The 27,310-nt window shown below is 42.8% G+C and overlaps 2 protein-coding genes across 2 annotated transcripts in view; both read right to left on the bottom strand.

The window, feature by feature from the left end:
• The window catches only part of kcnt2b (potassium sodium-activated channel subfamily T member 2b), a gene marked incomplete at both ends in the record, with an annotated part of 31,007 nt that extends 9,438 nt beyond the window's left edge, over positions 1 to 21,569 (bottom strand). The window contains 13 exons of the mRNA XM_079233598.1: positions 1,078 to 1,186; positions 2,203 to 2,266; positions 2,866 to 3,002; positions 3,704 to 3,868; positions 6,381 to 6,561; positions 7,036 to 7,130; positions 7,534 to 7,617; positions 7,797 to 7,871; positions 8,573 to 8,632; positions 9,044 to 9,092; positions 10,204 to 10,306; positions 11,096 to 11,175; positions 21,481 to 21,569. Of these exons, the coding sequence (XP_079089724.1) occupies positions 1,078 to 1,186; positions 2,203 to 2,266; positions 2,866 to 3,002; positions 3,704 to 3,868; positions 6,381 to 6,561; positions 7,036 to 7,130; positions 7,534 to 7,617; positions 7,797 to 7,871; positions 8,573 to 8,632; positions 9,044 to 9,092; positions 10,204 to 10,306; positions 11,096 to 11,175; positions 21,481 to 21,569 (1,291 nt within the window). The remainder of the gene's footprint in view (positions 1 to 1,077; positions 1,187 to 2,202; positions 2,267 to 2,865; positions 3,003 to 3,703; positions 3,869 to 6,380; positions 6,562 to 7,035; positions 7,131 to 7,533; positions 7,618 to 7,796; positions 7,872 to 8,572; positions 8,633 to 9,043; positions 9,093 to 10,203; positions 10,307 to 11,095; positions 11,176 to 21,480) is intronic.
• Positions 21,570 to 23,632: 2,063 nt separating this feature from the next.
• On the bottom strand, positions 23,633 to 27,224 carry qtrt1 (queuine tRNA-ribosyltransferase 1; the record flags this gene model as incomplete). Its single annotated transcript, XM_079233597.1, has 9 exons — positions 23,633 to 23,785; positions 24,533 to 24,617; positions 25,241 to 25,350; positions 25,446 to 25,521; positions 25,641 to 25,779; positions 26,200 to 26,394; positions 26,506 to 26,644; positions 26,764 to 26,832; positions 26,937 to 27,224. 9 exons carry the CDS (start codon positions 27,222 to 27,224, stop codon positions 23,633 to 23,635), a joined length of 1,254 nt encoding a protein of 417 aa, XP_079089723.1.
• Positions 27,225 to 27,310: the final 86 nt, after the last annotated feature.

Below are 27,310 nucleotides of genomic sequence, written 5' to 3'. Positions count from 1 at the left end.
ATGAACTTTGGGTTTCGTGTTCTGAAAGAGGTCCTTTACTTTTTTTACGATAATCCTGCAGGGAGTTTATCATTCACTGAGTGGCTGCTATGTCAAGAGGGCATGACTTTTGTCGATTTGAGAAATGAATGAGGAGGATATCGGAACATGTGCAACACCATGTCAATGTGAGATAACACAAAGCAATGTGTGATAGAGCTGTCTGACTCCAAGCACAGGAGCGGGAGGTTCACCCTACTGCGCCAGCAGATGATCACATAATACAGAACGGGTGTAAATCATGAATTAACATGATCTTTCTACCTTACAACTCCTGCCAGACTCACAACCAAGGCCTCAGTCTGGCTGTGACAGTGATGTGTTTAAACAGCGTTGCAGGAGCTCATCTGCCGGGTTAGCACAACAGCAGTACTCAAAAGAAGGGGATTTTCTTTGCCAAGGCAGCAAAGTTAAAATGTTAATCATTAATAGAGACAGCTGGGATGAGGGCGGCAAGCTAGAATTGAGTTCTCCAGGGCGGTAGGCATGTGTGAGGAAAGGATGAGAGAGAGAGTTTGGTTCCTCTTCTTTCACTCTGGGATGATTGATGCCGTCTTCTGTTGAGCAAGGAGAAGAAAGGTCTCTCTCCAAAAGGCAATGTAAAAACTCCCAAAATCCTTCAGAGGGCTTTCAGCCAAGCCAAGACCAATCTGCCCAGCACTTCCTCAGAGCTCAGAGGACAGAGAGCTGTGTGCTGTAAATCCACGCTGATAGAAAAGACCATTTTTCAGGCTGACAAATCAAGCAGACAAACTCAGGTAGAGAAAGGAACACGACAAAATAAAAGCGAGGACAGGACAGCTCAGTTTCCTTCGATGTTGTCGTAATGCAACCCAGCATTAGCAAAATAAAAATGTTTCCCTAATCACCCATCAACACACAGCTCAGGTCACAAACTGCGCCAGGACATGTATTTTTTAGGAGGTGTCATCCCATTCTCAAACAAGCGTAGTTGCGTCAGAACAAGAACGAACACACAGACTTGCACAGCTCCAGTCACTGTCAGGGGATGTGATTTCACACTGCCTCGATACCCACCTGCAAATTTGACGTGGAACTTGTTCTCCGGCTTGAGAATCTGGACGTAGAGGGGGCAATTTGGAGCAAAGTCTTTCACTGCCCAGGCTCGGAGGATGGTCTGATGATCCTGAGAAAATTGGAGACGGAGTGTATTGAGATGGATGGAGGGAAAAGAAGGGAAGGAGGGGGAATTGGGGGAGAGAGAGAGAGAGAGAGGTAGAAACCCACCTTTAGAGGCATCAGATTGCAGCTCCTCGCTTAATAATCCCCTAAACCACTGACTGCTCAGTGCAATCAAATGGCCCTTGCAACATTTCAGAGTAATGCGATTCTGACATATATTTCTACACAGAAGTATTCAACGCTGCACAGAACATGTGGCGAAGCCCGGACAAGTAAACTGAGTAAAACTGGTCATGAGACGGTTGCCGAAAATTCCGCCAAGGAAAAACACGACTAAGAGTTTACAGCCAGGCTGACACTGTGAGACTGAAAAGCTAACATCAGCATGCTAACATGCTCTCATGGACGACATGCTGACGTGCAGCTCTGTTTACCATGGTCACATCTGCACTAAATACAACGTTTTGTAGGTATTTGAAGAACTAATAATTGTGATGTATTAGAGACCAAATTAAAGGATCTCAAAAATAATTAATTGTAAGTAATTCAGCCGCCAAATCATTCAGTGTAAAAAGCAGGTGTTGATTAAACAGTGTTATCAACTCACTATCACGGCACGCAGTGTTGTGTAACACGGCGCCTATAGAGTACATTGTTTTCTTTCGTTGTGCGGATATGCCTATGTATAATGCTTTTTTCTGTTTGTGTTTATTCTCAGCTTCAGTTATTCTTACTGTGTGATTAGTGTTTTGGTGGGAAAAGCCCCAACCATAAAACAACAAGCACAATTCTTCAGCCAATGCAGAGAGTTGAATTGTTTCCAAAGCTGCTTTGAGGATTTCTTTTTGAGAAACTAAAAACAAATTACAAGAAATTTGCATTTGTTTTTAGAATGACTATAGTTTAAGGCTCCATATCATCATCATCATTATCATCATCATCATCAGGCAAGCAGTCTTAATGTAGATATTTTGCAGTGTGAGGAGTAGTGGCGATACAGGGAAGCAGTGAGGAACGTACAGCAGCAATGCGGTCCACTTCAAACCGGTTACTGAGGATAAAGCAGGCCTCAGCATCGTCCATCCTGCAGGCAGTTAGTAGAGCATGTGGCCATGGGAGCGAGAGAGATAGAGAAACAGAGAGAGAGAGAGACAGAGAATCGGGGAAGCGATGAGGAGAGAAGACATGGGAAGGAGGGTGTTGTCATGTTATTGAGGGAGAGGACAAAAGAGAAAAAAAGGAGGACAATAGAACTACAAAAAATGAACCAATATGTCTTTCAAGCCCACGCTATTCAGGGTTGAGATAGGAGAAGGCGAGGAGAGGGGGAGATTTTAAAAAACTGTTTTTTTCTCCTTTTCTTTTCCTGTGACAAAGCCAGTTTAAGGTGCTGTGGCTTTATTATCAAAAGCCAGGGGTACACAAATAGGATTATGACTCAAATTGCAATTACAGCTGTTACTTGAAGGTTGTAGGTGCTTTATGTATTATTAATTATGAGCTCAAGCTTCTGCATGTGAGGGCTTTCATTTCAAGGCTCTCAGGTCTGTTCTGCGCTTTTTCAGGGCTCGATTGTTGCAGAATTATTCAGTGACAACAATGCTTCTCCAGATCAATAGATAGATATGAAAATAAACACATCCATAAAATCAGGCTTTGTGGTTTTTGGACACAGTGACTCACTTGGCCCTCATCAGGTCCTGGTCTTTCAGGGCAGAACCTTGCAGGTAGATGACTCTCTGGGCCCAAAGAGGGACATGTAGGACCCTCCTAACCTGGACATCCATCTCTGCTGGGCATAGAATCACCACATAGTAGTCCTACACACAAACATACACACACAATTTGTATTGTGGCTGACGGTTATTTAGCTACAAGCAAGACACGGTCACAGGTTATCATGTATTTGTTGCCAATGTTTACAGGATGTTTAGTAATAGGATCCTGCCAGAGGGGACTGTAGAGACGAGGACGGTTGCGTATGCAGAGTACAGCAGAGAGAAATGCGAGAAGCCCGTCCTCAATGTATATGCACTTTTAACACACCTTAAACTTAAACTTACACCTTAAAGATTTCCCCCCTTAACGGATTCATTCTGGTGTCACGCTGCAAGTTCATTATTGTGCTCATTAGAGGCCAAACATCCAACATGAAGGAACTATATGCAAACAAAACACAATATTTGAGTGGAGGACTAACTTCATCTGAACTTGATTCTCCTCATAACCCTTTGAAGTGCCGTGGACAAATCAAATCAGACAGCATTATTGAACAAAGAGATGAGCACACAAGGATGCACCCTCAGGCAAACACACACACACACACACACACACACACACACACACACACACACACACACACACTGCTCTGACATGAATAAGACAGCAGTTTGATCTGTGCTATCGCTGAATTAATCCTCTGCTTTAACCTCAGCTGTTCAGGCTCCTGATGAGAATTACGGACAACACACACAAGACCCCAAACACTTTCTTTTCCTGCTTAAAACCATTTTTAGCAGACCTGCAGTCGGGGGTGAGCAAAGAACTCATTGAGGAAGTCCATGAGGAGGTCGATCTTGAGACAGCTGACACACAACACCACGTGTTTCTCCGTCTGCGCCCTGTAGCGGCTGTAGTTGCCCCCGGACTTCTGCCGCTCCATCCACAGAAAGGCCAGCTGCTCGAACTACATCCAGGACGACATCCATCACATTCAACAGATGGAAATTGGATTAAGTTAGATGAAATTACAGGTAGGAACCAGGTGGCTGAAGAAAAAACAACAATGCCTTACATGGAGTAGTGTTTTTGTTTGATTAGGGAGAGTGTTTGGGAGAATAAAGAAAAGTGGACATTCGGTGGCGGAATGGAACATGATAGCGGACATCAACAGGAAGGTTATGGAGATATCAATTAGCCTGTGCAGAATTGCATGGATGTTTCTCTGTGTGTGTGGAGGGCCGAGTGTGTAGTTGGATGGTGGGAATTAACAGATGTCAAGAGACTGTTTAGTTTTTTAGACATTTCCACTGAAAATAGCCAGATATTTTACAGCGAGCACGTCCATTAAAACATATTCACAGATCTGTAAAGTAAGCATGAAGACAAACGCAGCTGCCAGTTACTTTAGCTTTTGCAAAGGGTATTTTTCAATACCCTTTGCAAAAGCATCATATTAAACCCAATATACGTGTCATGTTTTTTTTTCCTGGATTAAAAATGAAATACCAATACAAACTGAAACAGTTAGTGGTAGAGGGTACTCATCCTTCATTCTCAAACCCTTCCTGTCAAGCATCTTCTTAATTCAAGTGACATGAAGTCGATACTAAACAGGTGACGAGCTGATTTATTGAGCCCTCTGCCAGCTATAATGGAGGATGTTATTGATGCTATTGAGCAGCAACAGTAGCAATGAACGGCTGCTAATGTTTCTAAACATACACCTCAGACACGTCCACAGAATTCAACAGACTGAGTTAATTTGTGTGCATTTTAATCGGATCGGTTTTGAGCTGAGATCATGTCAGTTGATGTTGCAAAACAGCATCAGGCCACATTTTACCATATTACGATAGTGTTTTATCCAGCCATCTTTTGTGTGCAGCCAGTTCTCGATTGCACCAACTGTGGCAGATTTGTGAGATTACAATCGATTTATTTCAAGGAAAGTCTCCAAATACAGCCACCAATTTTGTTCCTATTTTCCAATCATAATTTTTCTCAATAATTACAAAAAAGGATAAGGACAGGAAAACCAATCGAGGCAGCAGTAAGAAAGAGACTTGCTGAATCCTAATGTGCTCTGTGGCTTCCCCGTGCAGCCTGGAGCCCGGTCATGGCGGGACTCAAACAGGCGGACACACACGCACACGCACAGGGTGGGGGGTTGGCGCTTAGGGGGGTCAGTTTCTAAATGTCAAGGGGTATTTATGGATGAAAGATGGGGAGAGGGAGTGAGGAGGAGGACATGTCATCCATGTTGGGCATGCACAGATCGCCATTTCTATACGAGTCAGTTAGTGCAAGTTAAGCGAAAGTTTCTTCATGCTTGTGTCATTTGTTTCTGTGAAGACATTTGCTACCAGCCCGGTCACAACAACAACAAAAAAAACAGGGCGTGCGTGTTTCGATAGCCATAATGCATGCGTAGGATGCAAGCCCTACACATGTGACAAACAAAGAAAAGCTACCAAAGAGGTGTGGCGTCATCACAAAATCCAATTTGCAAATAAAAACAAGAATGCCACAGTAAAACCAACAACTAAACAGTAGTTGGTTTTACTGTTTTCACACACACACACACACACACACACACACACACACACACACACACACACACACACACACACACACACACACACAGGAAATACATCCCATTAGCACTTATGCATCTTTTGGGAAACACACAGTTACGCCAGCTACTTCAGGGATAAAAGCTGTAGACAAATATGATGAACAATAATTACAGTGCAACTGTTTGTCAAGGTGTTTCTATAGTCCCTGCAGAAATAGTATGTGTGTGCATGTGAATTGAGAGAATAAAGAAGAGACTCTCGCTGTTCTCCAAGTAAAAATAGCAGCTTTAAATCTACGTAGGATGCAATGAGTCATCACATTTGTGTGCAAGAGAGGAAAATCAAGAATTATTAATTTTACTGTAATGAGCTGACTGTAATGAATTGGCTTTTGCCGATGCTATCTATCAATTTTAGGAATGATTTAAAGATTTTTCTGATCACTTTAAAAGTCTGTACTCAGATTTTTTTACATACCGTCATATTATCTGGAGGACAGCCTGGCTGCTCCAAATGTTAAATTGGAAATAAAATATGAGCCCACCCACCGATGGGATCACACCATCAGTGATGCCAAATTGGGCCGGTGTAGGAAAGTGGGGAGGCCAATGGCCCTTTCATAATTCCTGCCCTCCGTCCTCTGGAACCCTTCTAACAACACCTGGCTTCGAACTCAACCCTCCTTTCTATGTCAACTACACACCTGTAAATGTAATGACTGCATCCTCTACGATTGTGGCGATATCACCTTGACTTAGTGAAATCCCTCTTTTAAAGCTTTGTGTTTTATAGTCATATCTTGTTTGTTGTAATACTTTCAAACTTTACTAGTAATCACAATATTTTTTTTTTTATCTCTTGTCTGTGATTGCATTAGAGGTTATCACCATCGTTTCTCACCTGTATGGGAAGTACGATGAGCGCCACAAATATCATGATAACAACCAGGAGCTGTGAGGGCCAGATTTTTGGGGTGACATCTCCAAAGCCCACCGTGGAGAAAGTGACCACACAGAAGTAGAGCGAGTCGAACAGGGTCAGGTTGTTGCCCGCTCGTTCGAGGTGTTGGATACCGCAGATGCTGATGGAGGTCGGCAGGGTGGGAGAGATGAAGAAAGTAAGAATTGATCAACGGGTCACACTTCACATGCTGAGTGAAGTATAGGTGTTCGAGTTCTTTAAGGGACAGACGAGTCATCGGGTAAATGTCGACCAGGAAATGGTCAGAGAGCTTAAATCATGCTATGTAAGATGTTCTGGATTAGCTCAGGCTTTTCACACCAGATATACAGCAAGCTGACACATCCTCCACTGCACTGAAGCCAGCTGTCATTTCAGAGCAGTATTTCAATGTTACCAATTACCTCTCTGCCTTTTTATCTTTTAGCTTGATGGAGCTGCATTTACTTTTTTATAAAATATCACACTATTCCTTTCCTCACCCTGTCCACAGCTATGACACCTTTCACTTCCTGTCCAACCTTCATTAACATGCCTATCTTTTCTTTCCTGGTCGCCACTCTTTAAATTCAGTGGAAGCAGTGAAAATACCCACCATGTAAACATGAGGCAGACCAGCGTGCTGATGAGTATCACCACCTGGTTAAACATGGCTGAGTGAGTCCGCTGGATCGCCCTGTGGAGATCATTCTGCAGAGAGACACACACACAGATGTGAGCTAATGTATGGAAGCCACAGCAGCACCAAAATACTGCACTGTTCAAGTGTGAAATAAGGATAAAATGCAGTTGATACATGGTGGAAAAGATGGCAATGTTGGAATATAGAGCAGAGAGGGAGACAGCTTATTCAAAAATGTAACGCTTGGATGTCATAGCACTGCTGGAGGCCGGGTCTGTGAATAACGTAAATACCAAGCCCAAGGTGCACGTTTAAATGTTTTGGGACTGATTTACCTTCATGGCAGAAAGAGCTGGTGAGCTGAAACGGCACAGACAGAGAGGGGCAATCGCATGCCAACAGAATAACGTAACAGCAATGTTGAGATGAAAGTAATGAAACAATTGGATAGGGAGATAGTGCTTCACTCACTATCATGTTCTCCAAAGCGTGTTTGGCCAGCCAGCAATTGAGAAACACAGGGATGAAGAGGTTTCTGAAGGAGGGCAAAATCACCTGAAGAGAAGAGAAAGCGTCTTGGCTGTCTCACCACGTATTTTTTCCACATGTTGTACACAATCACAAGATCTCTCTCAAGGACAGGGGTTGTGTGGGAATGCCGCCTGTCGTGATTTCCTTTCTGTATTACTGTCGCAGGTGTTAAACATGTGAGTGCTGTCGGTGCTTCCGCTCACAGTGATCATGAAGGGAATAGCGCTGATCATCTCCAGGATGAAGGGGACACGCAACACTTGCTCCCAAACGTTGCCCTGGAAACGCAAAGCACACACACGGGTCAGGAAACTCCATTGTCATGGCGACCTTCGGGAATTACCGTATAACAGGCTTGATTGCGTGGAAGGGAACAAATTGACCGGCTTTATCACCGTACAATTGTTCGGGATGAATACGGGTTATACAACTCCCTTGTGCCGCTCCAGAGAAGAAGAAGCTTTACTCTGAGCTTTTTCCGTTCAATTAAGATGTCAGCCGTGGATTTGTTATGCGTCTGCCATATGCATATGGCTGAACTGAATCTCACTAGTGTAGGTGAACAGGCACAGGGCAGGAATCAGTCACCTCTAAAGGCTAAGGCCTCTTGCCTCCAGAGTAATCTGCAGAGTGAGCCCTTTATAGGCTTATAGTGTCAGGTGCATCAAACGCAGAGCAACCCGTTGATGGATCGGCCCCCCGCTACAGCAACACAGGGGCCTCCCCTAGAGTCTCTCTGATGTGTCAATAACAGGATAATGATAAGGAAGCCTCAAGGCTTGCTGAGGGGCTGTCCAAATGCAGGAGCAAAGGAGAAGCATCAGGGGAGGAAGGAAAACCTCTGTTTAGCGGAGTGAACAAACACTAACCTCAAGCATATGAATGCATGCACGCCCACACACGGCACACATGTAGACATCAGAGAAAGAGACATCACACAAGGTTGCAGAATGGCTGTTGGGGGCCATGAGTTACTCACCTTGTAGCTGAGATACACGAGCAGCATCGTTTCTGAAAAGCTGATGAAAGCAACGAGCACCTGCAAAAGAGAGGGAGAGAGTTAGAGAAGAATTGAGAGATGTAGACGCAGAGAGGAGTTGGAGAGAGTCCAGAGCAGAGAGAAATTAGGAGTCGTAGAGATGGAAGAAAGTGTGGGTGGAATCAGTAGGCGTGCTGATGATTGAGCTTCACAGGGAACAGATTTAAGTGAAGCAAGAGACAGTCTGGTGGCTGGTTGTGCACATATATGTGTGTGTAATCATGCTGCAAGTGTAAATACGTGTCAGGTAAGGTGATCTGATTTCATGTGTTGAAGTACGTCGTAAAGCAACCAATAAATAGGAATGCAGAAATTAAGACATGCACCTGTGTGTGAGTGTGTTTGTGGATGCAGATGTGTGTGTTAACAGACTGAGGTTGATCTAGTGATCTATCTAGTGATCTATCTGACCTGCAGTGCCCACAGCGATAGAGGTCTATCCACCCAGATGATCAGTTTCCTGCAGAGCGGAAGAAAAGGAAAGAAGTAGAGAGTGGAAGGAGAGAGACGAGGCAAAAAATGAACTAAAATGCACTAAAAATGAACAAAATAAATGTAATTATACTGTTCAGTTATGAACAACAATGGAGTGCCCAGCTGCCAATGTGCTCATATTGGCGGAGAGAAATAATATTCACACAGTCAAATGGAAATGTACAGCCTTATTGTGAGAGAAAGCCCCCCACCCCTAAAGACTCCCTGGGGCTTATCGTGGCTGCTTGCCTGCCCGCGCTCTGATTTGCTCTGTGAGTCTGCTGCCTGGAGCAGGAGGCGGCCCATCCCTTGCCTGAGCTCACCCTGTCAGGCTCCTTATTCATTTGGAGCCAGAGCTTAGCCAGTGTCACCAGCCACCAATTAGATCAATAGATCCCTGAGCAGGAGACATGGCAGAGCGTCAGGTCCATGCGCACTTCTTGCTTTCCCTCCCCGTCTCTCCTGCTGCATATTACATGCTTTATCTCCACTAGATCACCGTTGATTAGGCTGCACATGCACTACATACATATTATGCTGACAGGTAATCCATACAGTTAGATTGTGACAAATGGATGTGGATCTGTAATGCTCAATATCAGCATTGTGAGTTGCATCAGTTAAACAAAGTCGCATTGATTGCATTAAACAACGTTTCCGACCTTGTGGGCCAGTGTTGCCAGTCCTCCAGGGTGTGCGCTTTCATGGTCATTGTCTGCAAGTTGAAGCCATCACTCCTAATTAGAGACTTGCATGCTTACCAGTCAAACTCACTCCAGGGACGGGATGATGTGTTCTGTTTGGTGCAGTTTACTCTGCTCACGCTGCAAAAAAGAAAGGTATATTACTGTCCAGCGTCTCTCACCAGAACTGGATCCTCGGATCAGTTCAAATATCAGTTTACTGGCCTGATTGCATCTCCACCCACTCTCCTCTCCCAGCACCATCTCACATCCAATCATTTTGAAGGATACTCTATACACTCACTGTTATCTCATCTGTTGACCCGGTGCACTTGTTCCTACTATCAGGCCTCCACACTCACAAAGACATCGCTTCACCTCATTAAGCCAGTCTGTTATCATCATATCTCTTACCAGTCCTGACTTCCGTCTTGCGGGTTGTCCAACAGGACTCTGACAATGTAGAGGAGGCAGCTCAGCACTTTCAGAGCAAAGTTAAACATCCGCACTCGCAGACCTGAAATGGCAGAAAAGAAGACAATCAGTCATTATAATTATATATCAGCTGCTGAATTTATAAAGACGCATTTTATTAGACTTTAATTATGATTAAAATGTTGTTTTTTTGTTATATTCTTCATGCACAATTTAAGAATATGACACTTCACAAAGCTCGGTACAATTCTTTGCTCTACCTAATAAAAACGAAGGTATTGAGGACGAAAATAAACAAAAGCAGAAGAGCTCCGGGGAACCACCAGCACCTCAGAAGCCATTTATCATCACCACCAGTGCCTCAGATTATTCATCAATACACAATTCATCACACATTTTCAATAAAGCATTTGCAGCCATGCTTGAAAAGGGGTGTTTTATTTTGTCTGCTGAAAGTTAATATTGTATCTCTAAGATCTCAGAGGATATCACTAAAACAGTCTGTTATTTCAGCAGGGATTTAACCCTTTAATTAAAACAGACCAAAGCTACAATGATGTATTACCTAATTATTTATTAACCCTAGATTAAGACATATGCCTGTGTTTTATACCTCAAGTTAAGGTTGTATATATGTGTAATGTCTTTATCCATCCAAAAGGAATGACATGTCTATAAATAAGGACACAGAGAACCTAAATCTCCACAAACGTGTAAAACCGCCACAAAGAGCGGACAACTGGTGATGAAATGCAGAGCAAGAGCGACAGCCCAACACACACTAAAGAGAAAGACATCTCCTCAATCAAAAATAAGAGCAGAATCTCCATGCAGACAGAAGAAATGTGATCCCAAATAAAATTCAACTCACTGGATCTTTGGTTTTTGATGAAGAACAGCTTGAGGCGCTCCTTGAAAGTGTTCTCATTCACATAGAACTCTACTTGCACCCTAGGAGAGAGATTTAGAGATGGGCAAAGACAAAGACAAGAAAACAAATTACTTATTTTATGCAGTAAAGTCAATGAACAGAGGAGAAGAAACAAATGGACAAAAAAAGAGAATATAATAAAAGGCGAAGACGATTGTGTGTACAATGGAGCAAATTGGAGCTACAAAGGTAATGAATGATTATTTAAACCCTGAAAGGGAAGGAAATAAGACACTGGCTAGCCGAATTAAAACTGATGGGGTTTGGAGGAAATAGTGTTCCTGCTGTCCGCCTGCCCATAGGCCCAGACAGCTGCAGCCAGTCTCGTTATCTCCACTGATTAAATATAGAGCAACAAATTACTTCCCTGTGATGTTTCTGTTGAACATGGAACGCCATAATTACTGTTCTTTCTCCCTTTCCATTCTGGCACCCTCCTGTTAGAGGGACACACACAGGCCTAAAATACACACCTGCAAAGGGGTCATTAGGATTATTAGACCTTCTGACATGGACGCCCATTGAGAGACATGATTAAAATGACAAAGAGACACTCGCACATGTGTGCAGGCACATAACCAGACAGACTGCCGGTGACTGTATTTCCTGTCTGACCACCTCAGGGGAGAAGTCTCAGTAGCTCTCCTTTCATCCTATGGAGGGAAGTGTGGATGACTCAGGTCGAGGATGAAAAAGGCCCGGCTCGCTGGTGGTCTCCTCACAACGCACGAGACAGATGAAAGAGAGAACAACTGCAATCTATTCAGTCAGCAGGAAGAGGAAGTGATGGGGAGAGGGAGGAGGGCTGTCTTCCCAGGGATCCAGAGTGACGCTACACCAGTACCCCATGGTCAGACCCCCACAGACCAAAACCAATGCTGCTTTCCGAGCAGCGTTTGCTGGTGGAGCGTGGGGGGGGGGGGGCTTTCCTCTTTGTTTCTATGGCAACGCAGGTTTCGTTGTCTTTTCCCCTCCCTCTCACATCAGCAGATGTGAGCAAACACATACTTGTGAAGTGTGTTCAGCCATCTGAGCTGATAGCCCGCCCCAACTTGTTGGCGGCTCCCCTCGCTCTGAGCAGCCTGCTGACAATAAGGCTTTTGAGCACATGATGGGAAACAGAAGAAGAACATGCAGATACGCACAGCTCCTCAGGGGTGTGTAATTGAACCTTTGGATTAGAAAATTACTTATATTGCTGTATAGATGGAGCACTCTGCAATCATATGACTGCAGGAGTTATTTCATGCACAGATAAGTCAATCAGTCAATACCATGGTGGCAATGAGCACAACGACTATTAACACAAGTTGCTAGATCAAATAATAATTCTCATCCATGTATAAAAAAGTTGTGAAGTAACAAAAACACACACATTATGTCTTTTATGTTAAATAAGTGTAACTGTACTCATCATAGAGCATTTGTATAGATTATAATCATAATTTGAGAGATTGTATAAACAGTTACAAGACTAAGAATAGCAAATAACATGAAATGAAAAGCAGCTTAAACTTCGGGGCAGGCTTATTGTTTTCTCCTCAGATAAGAAAACATGTGGGTGGAAATAAAAGACTGAAAAGGATTTACATCCAATGCAAAGCCAGACTACAACCATTGAAAACACACTTAACTACGGCGCACACACTCTTTTTTCTGTTTTCATGCTTACACATACACTATTAAAAATAATTAAATAAAACTTGGTTTATTCCAACAATGATGTAATCATGATGGTTGAATTACTATTGATCAACTGTCATCCAGTGGTCTAGCACACATTCACAATTATTAAATTATGATTAGAAAATTGCATTCAGTTAAGATTCAAGATAAGATCATTGCCCACCTCAAGTGAATACAACCAAATCCATCAGACACTGCACTTCCACACCCGGCCATGACACAGTGTTTCTATTCTTTGCCAAATCTCTAGTATATTATTACCAGTTTCATATTGCCTTCAGACACTTAAGGGGAGATACGTTCCTAAATCCAGCCATCTGTGCATTTCATTCATTCATCAAAGTACTTAAAGCCTCCTCAAACTCTGTGAGAAGAAGCTGTGAAAACTTCCCAGGAGAACTGAATGATTTCAAAGGTTATATTTGCCCTTGACGTGTTTCTCTTTCCACTCGAGTGTACAATAGAGGATGAAAAGTCTAGTGGAAATATAGCGTAATAACGAGTCGAGCTGTGGGATAGATTGAGAGTCAGGATCTTTAATCTAAGGGAAGGATGGGGGAGAAAAACACATAAAAAAACTAATAAAGAGAATTATTTCAAAAAACAAGCACATCATGATGGCACCTCAGGGCAACAGCCACATAGCATCCCCACAAGGCCCTTGAAAAAAAAAGGAAAAATAAATGATTAGATCTGAAAAACTACCTGGCAGAAGAAGAAAAACATATGTTTCTGAATTAAAGAACAGACATTTCATTGTATCATGAGAGAATAACCCCCAAAGAGGTCAACCTCGCTTTCCTCTCGGCTCCTCATTAATATAGGTTTATCAAACTAATCATTTTGAGTCAGGCAGCTAAGATCATCTCATGGGCTTCAATTCTTTAGAGAACAGCAGCTTTAACAGCTGGAAACAAGAGAGCACGACAAAAGGGGCATAACATTTAAAATCTGAGCCGAGGGAGAGCATTTGTATTTCTCCATTTGCATGTACAGAGTAGAAGTGTAAAAAGACACACACACACACACACACACACACACACACACACACACACACACAGAGAGAAAGAGAGAGAAAGAGAGACAGAGAGAGACAGAGACAGAGAAAGAGAGACAGAGAGAGAGAGAGACAGAAAGAGAGAGACACAGAGAGAGAAATAGACACAGACAGATGGACAGAAAGACAGAGCGGGACATGCAGAGGAGGATCTTTGAGAGGGAGAGAGCTGAACCTCCTCGCTTCCACCCATGCCTGTGCTCCATAATGACACAGCACTGGTCATCTAATGACACAGTGAAAGAGACTAAAGGAACCTAAATTTGCATGCACGGCAGCACAGCGTTGGCTCATCACAACCTCCACAAACAACTCAGAAATAGTATTCATAACAGTGAAGTAGAAAAAACACAAACAAGAAAAGAAAAAAATGTCAAAAAATAACAGTAAATTAATTAATGGGAAAATGCTATTTGGAGCAACTCTTTATAAAAACAATCAATTAAAAAGATTCAGAATAAATATTAAAACATTCTGTAAGGAAATAGAAAGAATGAATCTGAATGCCCACAGTTAAAAGAGAATAATAAATCATATGGATACAAAGTGAGGCGGAGGTTGACAGTCAGGTCTAGCATTGAAGAGATATGGAAACCAGGCATCAGGACTTTCAGTATCAACAGAGTACTGATCTGATACCATCCATCCATCCATCCATTATCAGCCGCTAATCCGGGGTCGGGTCGCGGTGGCAGCAGGTTCAGCAGGCCGACCCAGGCTTCCCTCTCACCCGCAACACTTTCCAGCTCATTCTGGGGGATCCCGAGGCGTTCCAAGGCCAGCCGGGAGATATAATCCCTCCAGCGTGTCCTCGGTCTTCCCCGGGGTCTCCTACCAGTTGGACGTGCCTGGAAAACCTCTAATGGGAGGCGTCCAGGAGGCATCCTGACTAGATACCCGAACCACCTCAGCTGACTCCTTTCGACACGAAGGAGCAGCGACTCGACTCCAAGCTCCCCCCTGATGTCTGAGCTCCTTACCCTATCTCTAAGGGTGAGCCCGGCCACCCTGCGGAGGAAGCTCATTTCGGCCGCTTGTATCCGAGATTTCAGTATCAACCGAGTACTGATCTGATACCAGTGTATAATTAATAAGCTGTAAGCCTCACTGTATGGACGTGACCTGTAAGGCACCTGCAGGCCTGACTTAAACATCACTTTCTTAACATTGTAATATAAAATGGAACAAATACATAGATACAAGTTATTATATTTATCAAAACAATGGTATCCAATTCCAGATTGCCCTATTGTCACCGATATCCAATCCAGCTATTCGAGTCAGTATTAGACTGATATCCAATATCAATATCAGTCTTGGTGCGCCACCCACATTCATAAGATGTATAAATCAGAAAAGGTCTCGAGTTGAATACAAATATTTTTAACCGATAAATGGAAATTATATTTTTTTTAAAGAAGTTGTTCCGTTGATTGGAAGAAACTTGTAGCTTGATGAGCACTATTCTATAGAGAAATCCTGATGGCCATAAACCAGATTCAAGTTTATTTCTTTACTCAGCATCTGTATTGCTAAAAGGACCTTTATCCATGTATAAAGCACTCATTGAAATACTTTGAAATTCAATGGATGAATGGATGGAGCCATCCTCAGAGGCCCTGGCAAAAAACTTAAAACCTCACTTGTGTGGCTTGTCTTTGATGTACTGCCTCAGGTTGCCAGCTGTCTTCCCTTTGTAGGCAACCATCACCTCTCATCCACAGACTGTTTGGGGGTCTGTGGCTCAAGTAGGAAGGCGGTAGTGAGTAAAATGACCACATATGGTTACTTACACAATAAAGGGCTACACAATATTCCTATCAATAATAGAGCAGCAAACAACTATTTGCTATGTAAAGATATAGTGGAGTAATGTCTGCCTGAGCAGAGAATGAAGTGTCCCTCCCTGTGTGTGTGTGTGTGTGTGTGTGTGTGTGTGTGTGTGTGTGTGTGTGTGTGTGTGTGTGTGTGTGTGTGTGTGTGTTACTATCCGAGCCTCTGTGTGCTTTGTTTACAAAGCCACGCTGGCTGCTCGGGCCTTTTAGTGCGTATTAGTGCACATGAGCTTGCTCCAATGGGTCGCTTACAGCCACCATTGTGCACTGCACTCAATACGACTGAAACAGCTCATGACAATGTAATTGTTATCGAAGGGTAGCGCCCGCTCTCCGGTTAACACTGTTGCTGCTGTATGCACTGTTGAGGCTTCTAGCACCGTTAGCCTCTATCTGTCGGCTCAGCCGTCACAATGTTGAGTGTCGTGTGGAGCAAAAAGATATGCTCCAACTTTAGTGCCTTGCTTAATTAAGATGAATGGGTATAAATAGGGGATCCTTTGAGAAAAGAGGACAGACCTAAAAGTGCATAATGTGGAAAAGGGAAATAATAAACACATTAATGGACACAGACTCCAAAAGAGGTCAGGAGAAATGCAAAGGGGGGACATGATGAAACATGTTGTGCATCGCCACAACACCACTGCTCGAACAGCTTAAGAGAGGCGAGGTGTACTCTGCTTCATCCAACCATTGGTTGATAGGACAGCTTGTCCCTGACCCAGATACAAAGCCACCACACTCAGCAGACTGTCCTGATGGCAGGTGGAGAAGAATAAAGGAAGAAAATAAATGAAAAACAAGAATATCCGTTCACATCCCCCGCATAAAAAAAAGCAAATTTTTAACACAAGTTCATGCCGACTGAACTGATTTCTTCAATCGCATTCACTCCTGCCACAAAAATTACTTTCATAATAACTTAATGATGACCGAGACCTTTAACGAGTCCCTTTCTCTCCTCCTTTTTGTATAACTAAGGCAGCAAATCAACCAGTCTATGCTGTGACTGATTTATCTGTTAATAGTCTACTACGTACATATCTCTATGGGCTCCAGTCACTCCCTCTACCCCACTAGCCAGGGGAAAGAAAACAACAGTCATCATTCACAATAAATGTGTAATGCATCCCACAGTGTATTGACAGTAAGTAAGCATGCACTGTAGCTTTTACTCAGAGCCCATTCAAACTCTCCATACATCATCAGTGGAAGGGCTACAGCCATTCCTACCCCTGCTCCCTGACTTAACCAGCCTTGCCACATCCTTTCCTGATATGATCATTCACCATATATTATACCATTATTTGCTCACTGAAAAAAAAGCAGCAATCATCCCTCTCATGAAACATAATATGGCCTCAAAGTGATGCACAATTCCATTATAAGCCATCCAATGACATTCTATCCCTTCGCATTGCATTAGCTTCGGATGTGCGCAGACGTTTAACATTTGATCAAATCACCGTGAGATATCAATCGGTTTCAAAGTTGTCTTCAAACCAACGCTTTGCCGATGACATGCACGAGAAACACAAGAGGAATCATCTCTATTGCCCGTCTCTGGTGTCTCTGGGGCTGCTTGGATTTGAAATGTCCTGTGGTGTATTAAGTTAACACCCGTTGGGAAAAGGGGGGCTGTGATCAGTGGACAACTGTGTTTGTGATGCCCCACAACAGCATGGCACAGCAGCTCCCTGCCCCCAGTCTGATGCCACGAGGCCTTCCAGCAATATTGAACACCAATAGATCCCAGAAGTGCTCCGACTCATGCTAGTCAGCCCCATGGCTCTGTTAGTATCCACAGCAGGACGGCTCTTAAGTGTCGACAGTGCTCGTCTAACCAAAATGCTGGTTAGAGAAGTCGATATGTAGCTTATTACATCCCTGGGGTGGCAGAAGAATCCCTCAAAATAAAAAGAACCACAGAAGACCACCAGGCACACGCCCTGCACTCTCTCAGCATCCTAATCAGTGATAACAATGAAAAAGAATAAAGCGAAACATATACAATATGTGTCCGTATCTCTTACTGCATAGATATCTTAAATGATCTATATTCAAAGGATACAGAGGCTGCTGGAGTACAAAGAACAAAGAATAAAATGGTGAATGAACTCCGACCAAGCCACGGTGTCTGTCATTCTGCCTTAAGGTAACGTCTTACCTTCACTGTACTGTACACAGCTTTCTCCCTCAGAGAGCGGCGGCTCATGTTGGTGTACTGTATATGTGCCCTCCATCCTCCGCCCTCTCATTTCTTCTCAAGACGGACCTGTCTTTAATGGTCAGGCCTATGGCAACCTTTCTGCCAGTATTAATTAGGCTGTCGGTTTCAGATTAACATTTATCAGGCCTCAGACTTTGGTTTTATTAGCCATCCTCACTCTAGGCCCCTCAGCTTCTAATCGACTATGCAGAGCCCTCCAAAAGATTCCCATTAGCAACTGTTTTTTTTTAAAGTTAACTTCACTTTTGACGTTTACTCATCATACTTGCCATCATTAGCATTGTTAATAACCTCCCTCTATGCCAGCCCTGCAGACATGATGCATAATACATCTATGATTCCAAAACCCTTGACAGACTTGACTGTCAGATTTCTAAACTGCCTTGTAAATAATGTGACTGAAAGGCTCACGAAAAGACAACAGCATCCAAAGCCTAGTCAAAGCATATACAACTGTTATGGGTATTGACGGTTTTGATGGATCATGCGTTACATTGGCTTTACTAGATTAAGGCTTGCCTGGAAGAATTAAGGAGGCAAAGGGAGTAGTTTAGGGGTTAATGGCGGAGAGACCGAGATAGATTTAACGAGAGAAGATGAGGAGGTGACAGCCAATAAGACATTGTTTTAATGACAAAAGGCTGTCATTTGTATGATAATCCTGGACTCTGAGGAAAGCTCCTGCTGAGGCTTTCTGTTGTAGAGCAATGGTGACTCTGCTGTACTGTATTTCATTTCACTTGTAACAGATGATGCATACAAGCTGTGTTTGCAGTCCTGATTGTGTTTATATTATGTATAGTATAGTGTGTGTTCATTTTAGGCAAAAAAACAGACTGGCAAAATCGTAATTATCAGCTTGCAAAAGCTCTGGATTTAATTGTTTAGTCATCTGGCATTTCCTCAAATCTGAAGCCTCTGACTCACTGCCAGGAACTGTAAATGGTGTCAGAGTAAGAACGGTTTCACTAAAATGTTCCTACTACTTTGATCTTGACACATTCACTTTATCAGGCACAACCGTGTTTAAGGTTTAAGGTTATGGATTGGGAACTACTCGAATGAGGATAATTGGCAGTTGTGTGCAAATTTAGAGCAGAGCCCGAATCAAATTCTGTCTAGGAGGGAAGGCTTGTTTCTGTGCAGAGTAAACTGAGTCCATTTTCATTTATGTTTATTCTAATTTGACGCAGTTGATATGCAAACAATGTTGGGTTGTCTACTATGTCTAACATGTTTGCAGTTCAAACTAAAGTATAACATATGTATGAATATACACTTGAAGGCCAGCGGGACTATATACCCACTCACTCACAACCATAAACAACAACAACAACAACAATTAAGTTTACATCATACAATTTCACTCTTACAATAATACAGAAACACTGTCAGGGGTAGAAACAAGATGTTTCGGTAATAACAGTCAGCATTCGGGGCACAGAAGATCCTAGTGTGAATTAAATAATTAAATCAATTCCTATCTTTTAAAGTCTGCACTGAAAACTGCCGCACCTGAGAGGCTTCCAATGGCTTCAACTAAATGTATTCCACCGAGTTACAGGAGAGCTCTCAAAAGGGAAAATGGTATATTGGAGGCATCAATTAGAACTAAGATGTCGGGGGGACAGTCTGCAGATGGGGTAGACGTTAAAAGAGGGAGAAGCATGGACACACACCCAGCTGAGAGGAAAGGACGACAGCGAAATGGCCCACAGAGGATGACAGAAGAGGGATTATAAGGTTTAGAAATGTTTCCCCAGAGTAGAGTGCAACCATATGTGTCAAAGAGATAAATTACACAATGTTGACATTTTGATGTGTGTAAGTGTCTGTGCCGGGATGCGTTGATACTGTATGGAGCCATCTGTGCACCTGCGCCCATTGGGACCACCTGTTCGCTTAAAGTCCTGGATTAATAGACCACAGCAGACAAACTGTGTATGATCCAGCCCCAATTAAGCTTTCTGTCACCATCAATGACAACTCTGGCTTTCCTTCTAGTCAGACCAGTTTACAGCAGCTAATACTCCCTGGGCATTGGGATCAACATCTTGGTCCTCTGTCAATCACTCCTTCGTTCTCTCACAAGTGGCGTATATAAAAAGTGGCTGCTCAGAGACACACACACACGCACACAATAAATACAAAGGACTAAATGTTGACACAAAGGTTCATAATTAGGATCTACTGAAACACTTGACAATATAGCTTTGCAATTTGACAATAATAAATGTAACATACACAGCCCACACACGTTTAATTTAATCCACAGTGCGTTGTAGAGCACTTAAAGGGATCAACACCAGGTTTTTCCTGAACACACTCATACACCTCATGTGTAGATTATTACAACCCACACAAGCCGACCAAATCAATCACAACCACACTGTCACTATACATTTTCTCTCTGAAATTATCCATGTTGCCATCTTTTTCTTGCCTCTTTTATGGATGAGGAGCCTTGACTATAAAAAGTAATTTTGTGTAACAAGCAGGAATCCCCCTTTCACTGAACCCCTGTAAATCAGGTGACTGAGGTCACGCTGCACTCTGGTTCAGAAACATTAGTCCTTGGGAAAGAGCTGACAAATTACAGAAGACCAGTTTGACCTTTAAGAGTTCAGGGATACAGATACACAGTATGATTGATCACAAAACAGTTTCAATAATATGATATTCATATATATTTAAGCAGCAGTTTCTCTGTAGTGAAGCCTGGTAATGGCTGAAACCAGATTGAACACCTTCATGCTTCAAAGAGCAAGTTGTCCCAATTATCTGATTCGAAACACCCACTTAAGTCCCCAAGCAAATGTTTTGGTCCCCCATTTCCACCTATAGCAACAAGACATGCCAAGCATGAAATTGAGGTTTAAGGCTTTCCATTAAACGGCATAAAGAAATAACCCAAATTAAGCAATGCATATCAAATAGCATATTTCAAATATTTTGCAATGCAAAAGGAGGATCAAAGGTTAATAACTAAGGGCACCCACTTGAAATCCCCAGGTGGCAGATGGCCCACTGACAATTTCATGAATTATAACAGGGGAGAACATAAATAAGGTAACATGCTGTAGGTTTGCCCTGCTCGTTCTTCATTTCCATCCTGGTGGATGCCAGCAAAGCTTGTTTCAAATATAAACTGCATAGTTGTGCCACCTGCATGACGTGAAAGAAAGAAATACATATTCCTGAGTGAATCAGTCTTACATTCTTCTGAGAGTATTTTTCTTTGAGATGAGTGCATTTGCTTTTGGTGGTATGATATAGAATTAGCCGCATTAGCAACAGTCGTTTCCGCGACGAGTAAACCTGTTGCACCCATAATAACAGCGCTACACAGCTGGTAGTAAACTCCAACTCATGCATCCACCTGAATCAATCAACGAGATCACAAAGACTGACTGCAGACAAATGAGCACTTTATAGACGAGATAATATGATGCTCTTATGGCGCACAGATGCGCAACGGATTCAGTGCGCCGTGCGTAAACGATGCGAGCATCCTTACCTGTCGTCGGTCTGCCAGTCCCCGAGCAACAGGTCTCGGAACCGGTACCGCGGGGGCAGCGGGAGCACCTCCTTTTCCAGTTCGACCATGGTCCTCCTCCTCAGAGCCCAGAGATAGAGACAAATATCACCGCAAACCGCACCTCCACACAGAGGTGGACTCCCCAAAACCAACTCCGTTCCTCTTCCTTCTGCTATTCAAAATATGCATTAATAACGAACTCATTGATACACCTCATGGCATCGTTTTCCACCTCCCTCCTAAACAGAAAGAAAAAACTAGTTATTTGTGTTTTGGCATCCGTCCATACGCAGCTCTACTTTTCTTGCCACCGAGGCAACAGGTCGAGAATGTTCATCCGTCGGTGCGTCGGGGGGAGGCTCCACTTTTACAGTGACAGCTGGAGAGCAACTGGTTGTCTCTCAACACCAGCATCCTCCCTGCCTGAGCACCGCATGGATGCACTGGCAGCAAATGTGTAACCAGCCGCTGGGGACTACTGTTCTGTTGCGACTTTTCATTTCAGGGACGACAAAATAGCAACAATTACATAAACAATAATATTGTACAATAAGCGTTCTGATAACATCAGCATTATGACACAATAGCTGCCATCCTCTGTAATACTGAGTGATAAACTGTCACACATATTCACGAGATAGTATACTCATATACTTCTGTGGACACCTGCGAGCATCTGAGCGACGATCACGTATATTAATTAATTTTTTTTCTTCTTATGTTAGACTATATTTAATAAAAGCAGTGTAAGGAGTCACGTCTAGCTGAAGTAGGCTATACATGAGAACACAGACAATGCATTTAGTGCATGCTTGTCAACTAAACGTTGTTGTTCTCTATGCTATGAAAGATAAAACATTAAATACACAGTTAAATCAAGATATTCTATATATCCTAAAACACACCTTCTCATGAAAAGTAACCGGCAATATATTTTAAAACAATACAAGCATTATGTACAAAAGTTCCAGAGGGCTATTGTAGTATAAAATGAATATTTCTGTCATTTCTCATTGTAACTAATTAACAAACACTTGTGTTTAAGGGTGCAACACTTGTGAACTACACTTCTTATTCAACCAAAGCATTTCTTTATCCCAGGGTTGTAGATATTAGATTGCCTAACACTCATTACAAGTCACAGGTTCAATCTCCTAGAGCCCGTGGTCATAACAGGAGCCCTAATGAAATTCAAATGTGGTGCTTAAGAGGACTGTTGACTCAAAACCACAGACAACAGGTGTTATTCAAATCAACTTCCAATGATAAATATTAATCATCTGCCACCGAGAGATGATAAAGCAGCACCTCAGGGAGCTCCAAACAAAACCTTCACTCAAAGGGTCAACGTGGCTTATTGACCATTGAACAGATGACACAATGCAGAACAACAATGGATAAAAATTAGTTGAAATATGTAAATGCACGCTGACTTAAGCTTGAGAATAATTTGGACATGGATGTTTCGTGCCCTCCTACATTTGAGTTCATATCGCACTGTTATTTTTTACTTTGAGACAGCTGAACTGCTTTTAACTCTATTAGGAAAATGTCATAGCATTTCATTCAGGTTCACAGTCCTTTTGCTCTGGTTGCGTCTGCTTTGCCCTCTGGTGGTCATCCTGGCACAAGCACACAACCTGGAGTGAGCTACATTCATTTATCTGTTCAAACAGTTAGCTGACAGCTGCTAGTTTGTGAGGACACCAGTTAAAACACCAGAATACATGTATATTTATTCATCTCATGCCTTTGGCGAAAACCGAAATATCAGGTTGACGGAAAGGCAAAACATTTCATTACAAGTGGGTGGGCCTAGCTCTGTAGCCATGGTAACAACCAAAAGTGTCTGAGTATATCAGAGGAGATAGTTCATGTGTTTCAAACCTCATTTAAACCCCATTCAGTCTCACATCATCGTAATGTGCACTGAAGACAATTTGCAGAGGCTGAGTGAAGAAAAAGAGAATCAGGCTTTTTCCCTTGAGATCAAAAAACCTTTTCCTCATCACATACAAAGCTGGCAATTTATATACACAAAGAGTAAAAAAAACAAACAATCACCCATAAAAAAAAGTCATTTAGAAATATATAAAATCCTTCAGTCACTGTTTGAACGAGCACGACGGTTCTATTTGAACGTCACGTTGACGGAGGCCAGCGCGTCCACAGCCCAGCCGGGGTACTGGTGACGGGAGGGATACAGCCGCTTCATGAACGTCCGTATGAACTCAGGGAAGCAGCCTTCCACAATGCTCTGTCTCACAGAGCGCATCAAGGTGAGCTGCAAAGAGAAACGTTTGATGATTCAAAAAGAAAAATAATGCGATTATTAACCCCCAGTGGAAAATCGTCTCAGCGTGGGTCTGCAGCAAAAAGAACGGTTACATGCTACCATTTACCACGGCAGCATTCGAGGTTTACACGTAAATGTTAAATACTTGTGACATTTCACAGTAGAGTGGCGGCCCAACAGGCCAACCAACATAGAGAGCCCTAGAGTCGACTTAAAAACTTTCATAACTGGGAAAATGAAAAAAAATCAAAATAAATCAAGAGATGAATATGAAGCATAATCAGACATTATCCATTGTACTCTCTAAACATGAACATTATGCTTTGGGACACATCTGTGGTTTTGATGATAATGCCAGAGGAGCAAAAACAAGTTTGTGCCACTTTGAGGTACAGAGAAAGGATGAAATGACTGGGGCCGAGGTGAGGATATGATCTCAATCATGTCGCATACATTTATAAAGTTCAACATCTCTCGTCAGAATTCTGACAGAGCGATTAAGACTTGAAACACATGATGTACACTTGTGGCTCTTGATATCGCTTTCTGGCGAGATAACAGATTAACGCAGGGCATGAATGAACTGATTAAACACACTTAATACAGTATGCAGATATATGTTCTTTAAAAAGGAATATATTTTATGAAGCGAAAACATTTTTTTGTTCTTTAATCATGATTTCATCTCGAGTTAGGATGTGATGTTAACTATTACGAGTAATTTCCAATACTGACCTGGTAGGCGATGTTGTGGACGGTGATGTGATGCATGGCTGCAGTGTCACTCTTAAACAGAGCATGGAGGTAAGCCCTACTATGTCTGAAACAGAAGACAGGCTTATTATTTACATCAGTATACAAAATACACGAAGCACAAAATGTCAATATTTGCCTAAAAAAATATGAGATCAAAGTATTGTGGTGTTTTGTTTAGTGCTGAACGATTTAGAAAAACTATCTAACTGTGATTATTGTGACTGATATTTGTGATATAAGAACGTAATAATCAGTTTTTACAAACATGTATTCACAAAAGCATGCACATACAGGCATTAAATAATAAGTGCTGGACAGAAAAGCATTATGATGGCTTCAGTCTGATGATAGTTAGGTTGTATGTAGCTTTGTACAGATTAGCCTTAAAAAAAAAAAAACATTGCGCATCCTGCATTTGGCCATATTGGATTTCGATAAAATTTGGATTATTGTGAAGCCCTAGTTTTATTTCAGAGAATGTACAAGTATTGTATCGCCAACACATCCCACCTTTACACCGAAGAGAAGTAGATGTCTTTGGGCAAACCCAACAAACAGACTTTTCTTGTGCACGTAATAAACTTCAATATCTGTTCTCATGGAGAAAAATGCTTTGAAAAACGTATCATGCGAGCCAAAACCCAGAGGCTAACACAATGATTTAGTTTTAGTTGGTTCTTGACTTACGTCTTGCACGTATGACACTGACATTCTTGGTCTATGGGCTGGAAGTCCTTGGCATACTGCTTCTGTTTTACCTGGAGCGATCCCCAAGGAACCAATGCAGAGCCAAACCTCTGTGAAAAAATGAAACATGATGTCAGAAGTCAGGATTTTGATGTGGAATGCAAAACTGCTAAATGTATGTGTGTGTGAGGCAAAGATTTCTTACTGCAGTGCGGGTGGGGAACACGCAGTCGAACATATCACATCCCAGAGCAACACACACCACCAAATCCACAGCGTACCTGCAGATCATGGGGATCATACACACTGTCAATTCATAAAACCCATACACACCACCCACAGGGTGCTGAATAAACATGAAATGATGCATGTAACACAATGCTTTATTCGAAAAACGTACCCCACACCCATGAGGTATCGAGGCTTTTCTCTTGGCAGGTGGTCGGTGCTCAGGGTGACCATCCGCCAGAAGTCATCCTTCTCCTCTCCTCCACTCAGGCCGCCGATGGCAAAACCGGGGACATCGCGTTGAGTCATTTCTGCAGGAAGGGGATAAGATATTTAAAGCACAGGTTTGATCCCTCATCATCGGTGTCAAACTGTTGAGAAGTGGCGAGTTTATAACTAGACCCGACATGCAAGTGTAAAGGTGAATTTTCTGTTTTCTTTGCCAAAATGACAACTGCTGCCCATATATCGTTGTACTATATTTATGCACATTCAATTTTACAGCAAATATCTTGATGCCTTTTAACGTCCTGACACTTTGAACAAGACTTTTACCGTCAAAGCCACCTGCCATCTGTTTGATTCACACATACGTCCTCGTCGGATCGAGATGTAAAGGCTGATTAACATACATGGAACAAAATAGAATGGAGAGAAATATGGCGTGAACTTTTTATAGTTCTATAGGACAGAAGACGGTGATCAAGAGTATAAATAGGATTTATTATTACCATCTAGACAGGACTTGCGCAGCTCTGCATTCAGCCCTCCCTGGATGATGGCAAAAAGGTTCTGTTTGTCTGGATTTTTATTGGCTGCAATGCAGCGGTCCAGCCAGCGAATGGATCGATGCATGGCCTCCTCCACCCGAGGTCCTGTCACGGTACTGCTGACCACATCGTCCAGCTGCATCATGATGTCCGACCCTGAAAGAAAGGAGAGCGATAGACTGTCTTTTAGCTACTGGGGAAACAGAGAGGATGGTCCAAGGCTTTGTTATTTAATACTGATTGGAATTATTTTTGCTCCTTGCAGACCCAAACTGTTCTGTATGCTGATGGACTTCTCAGGACTTAAGAGGATCTCTTTGCCATCATAGGGGGACTTAAACTTTACGCCTTCCTCCGTGACCTCTGAGAGCTCCACTAGAGACACCATCTGAAACCCCCCGCTGTCCTGGAAGCAGAGGAATGTGAACCACAATATTTTAACACATCATCATCAACCAACTCTTGTACTTTTGTGAATGTGTATTCATCCCATGTGACTGGTTGATTTAGGAAAGCTGCACTCACAGTTAAGAGATTCCTCTTCCAGTTCATGAACCCGTGTAAACCATTGGCTTTCTCGATCAAATCAGGCCCCTGCAGGCAGTGGAGTTGAAATAGAAGAAAAAAAACATATTTGGAAAAGAAAAGTAGTGATGAATTCATACAGCCACGAGAGCTACGATTGTAGTGTTACCTACCGGCCTCATGCCTAGGTGGTATGTGTTTCCAAGACAAATCTGACAGCCAAGACCCTCCAGCTGATCCACAGTGATTCCTTTCAGAGTCCCCTGAGTACCGACAGGCATGAACACCGGGGTGCTGACGGCACAGTGAGGCAGTATTAGATCACAAGCTCTTGCTTTCGTCACTGGGCATTCAGCGACGACGCGCAGAGCGAGGGGAGACGCCGTAGACAGAGCTTTCTTCAGAGACATGTTGTTTTCTGAAGTACTTGCATCGGCTCCACACTCTGTGGCGGCGGCCATGTTGGCAGTGGACATGTGACATGAAGCGGCTCCAACCGATATTTGCGTTGACCAATCAAAAACGAGCAGTTTGCTGAGCGCAAAGA

This window comes from Taurulus bubalis (assembly GCF_910589615.1).
Source record: "Taurulus bubalis genome assembly, chromosome: 17".
In the NCBI taxonomy this organism is placed as follows: Eukaryota; Metazoa; Chordata; class Actinopteri; order Perciformes; family Cottidae; genus Taurulus; species Taurulus bubalis.
This window is presented reverse-complemented; position numbering and strand designations above follow the sequence as displayed.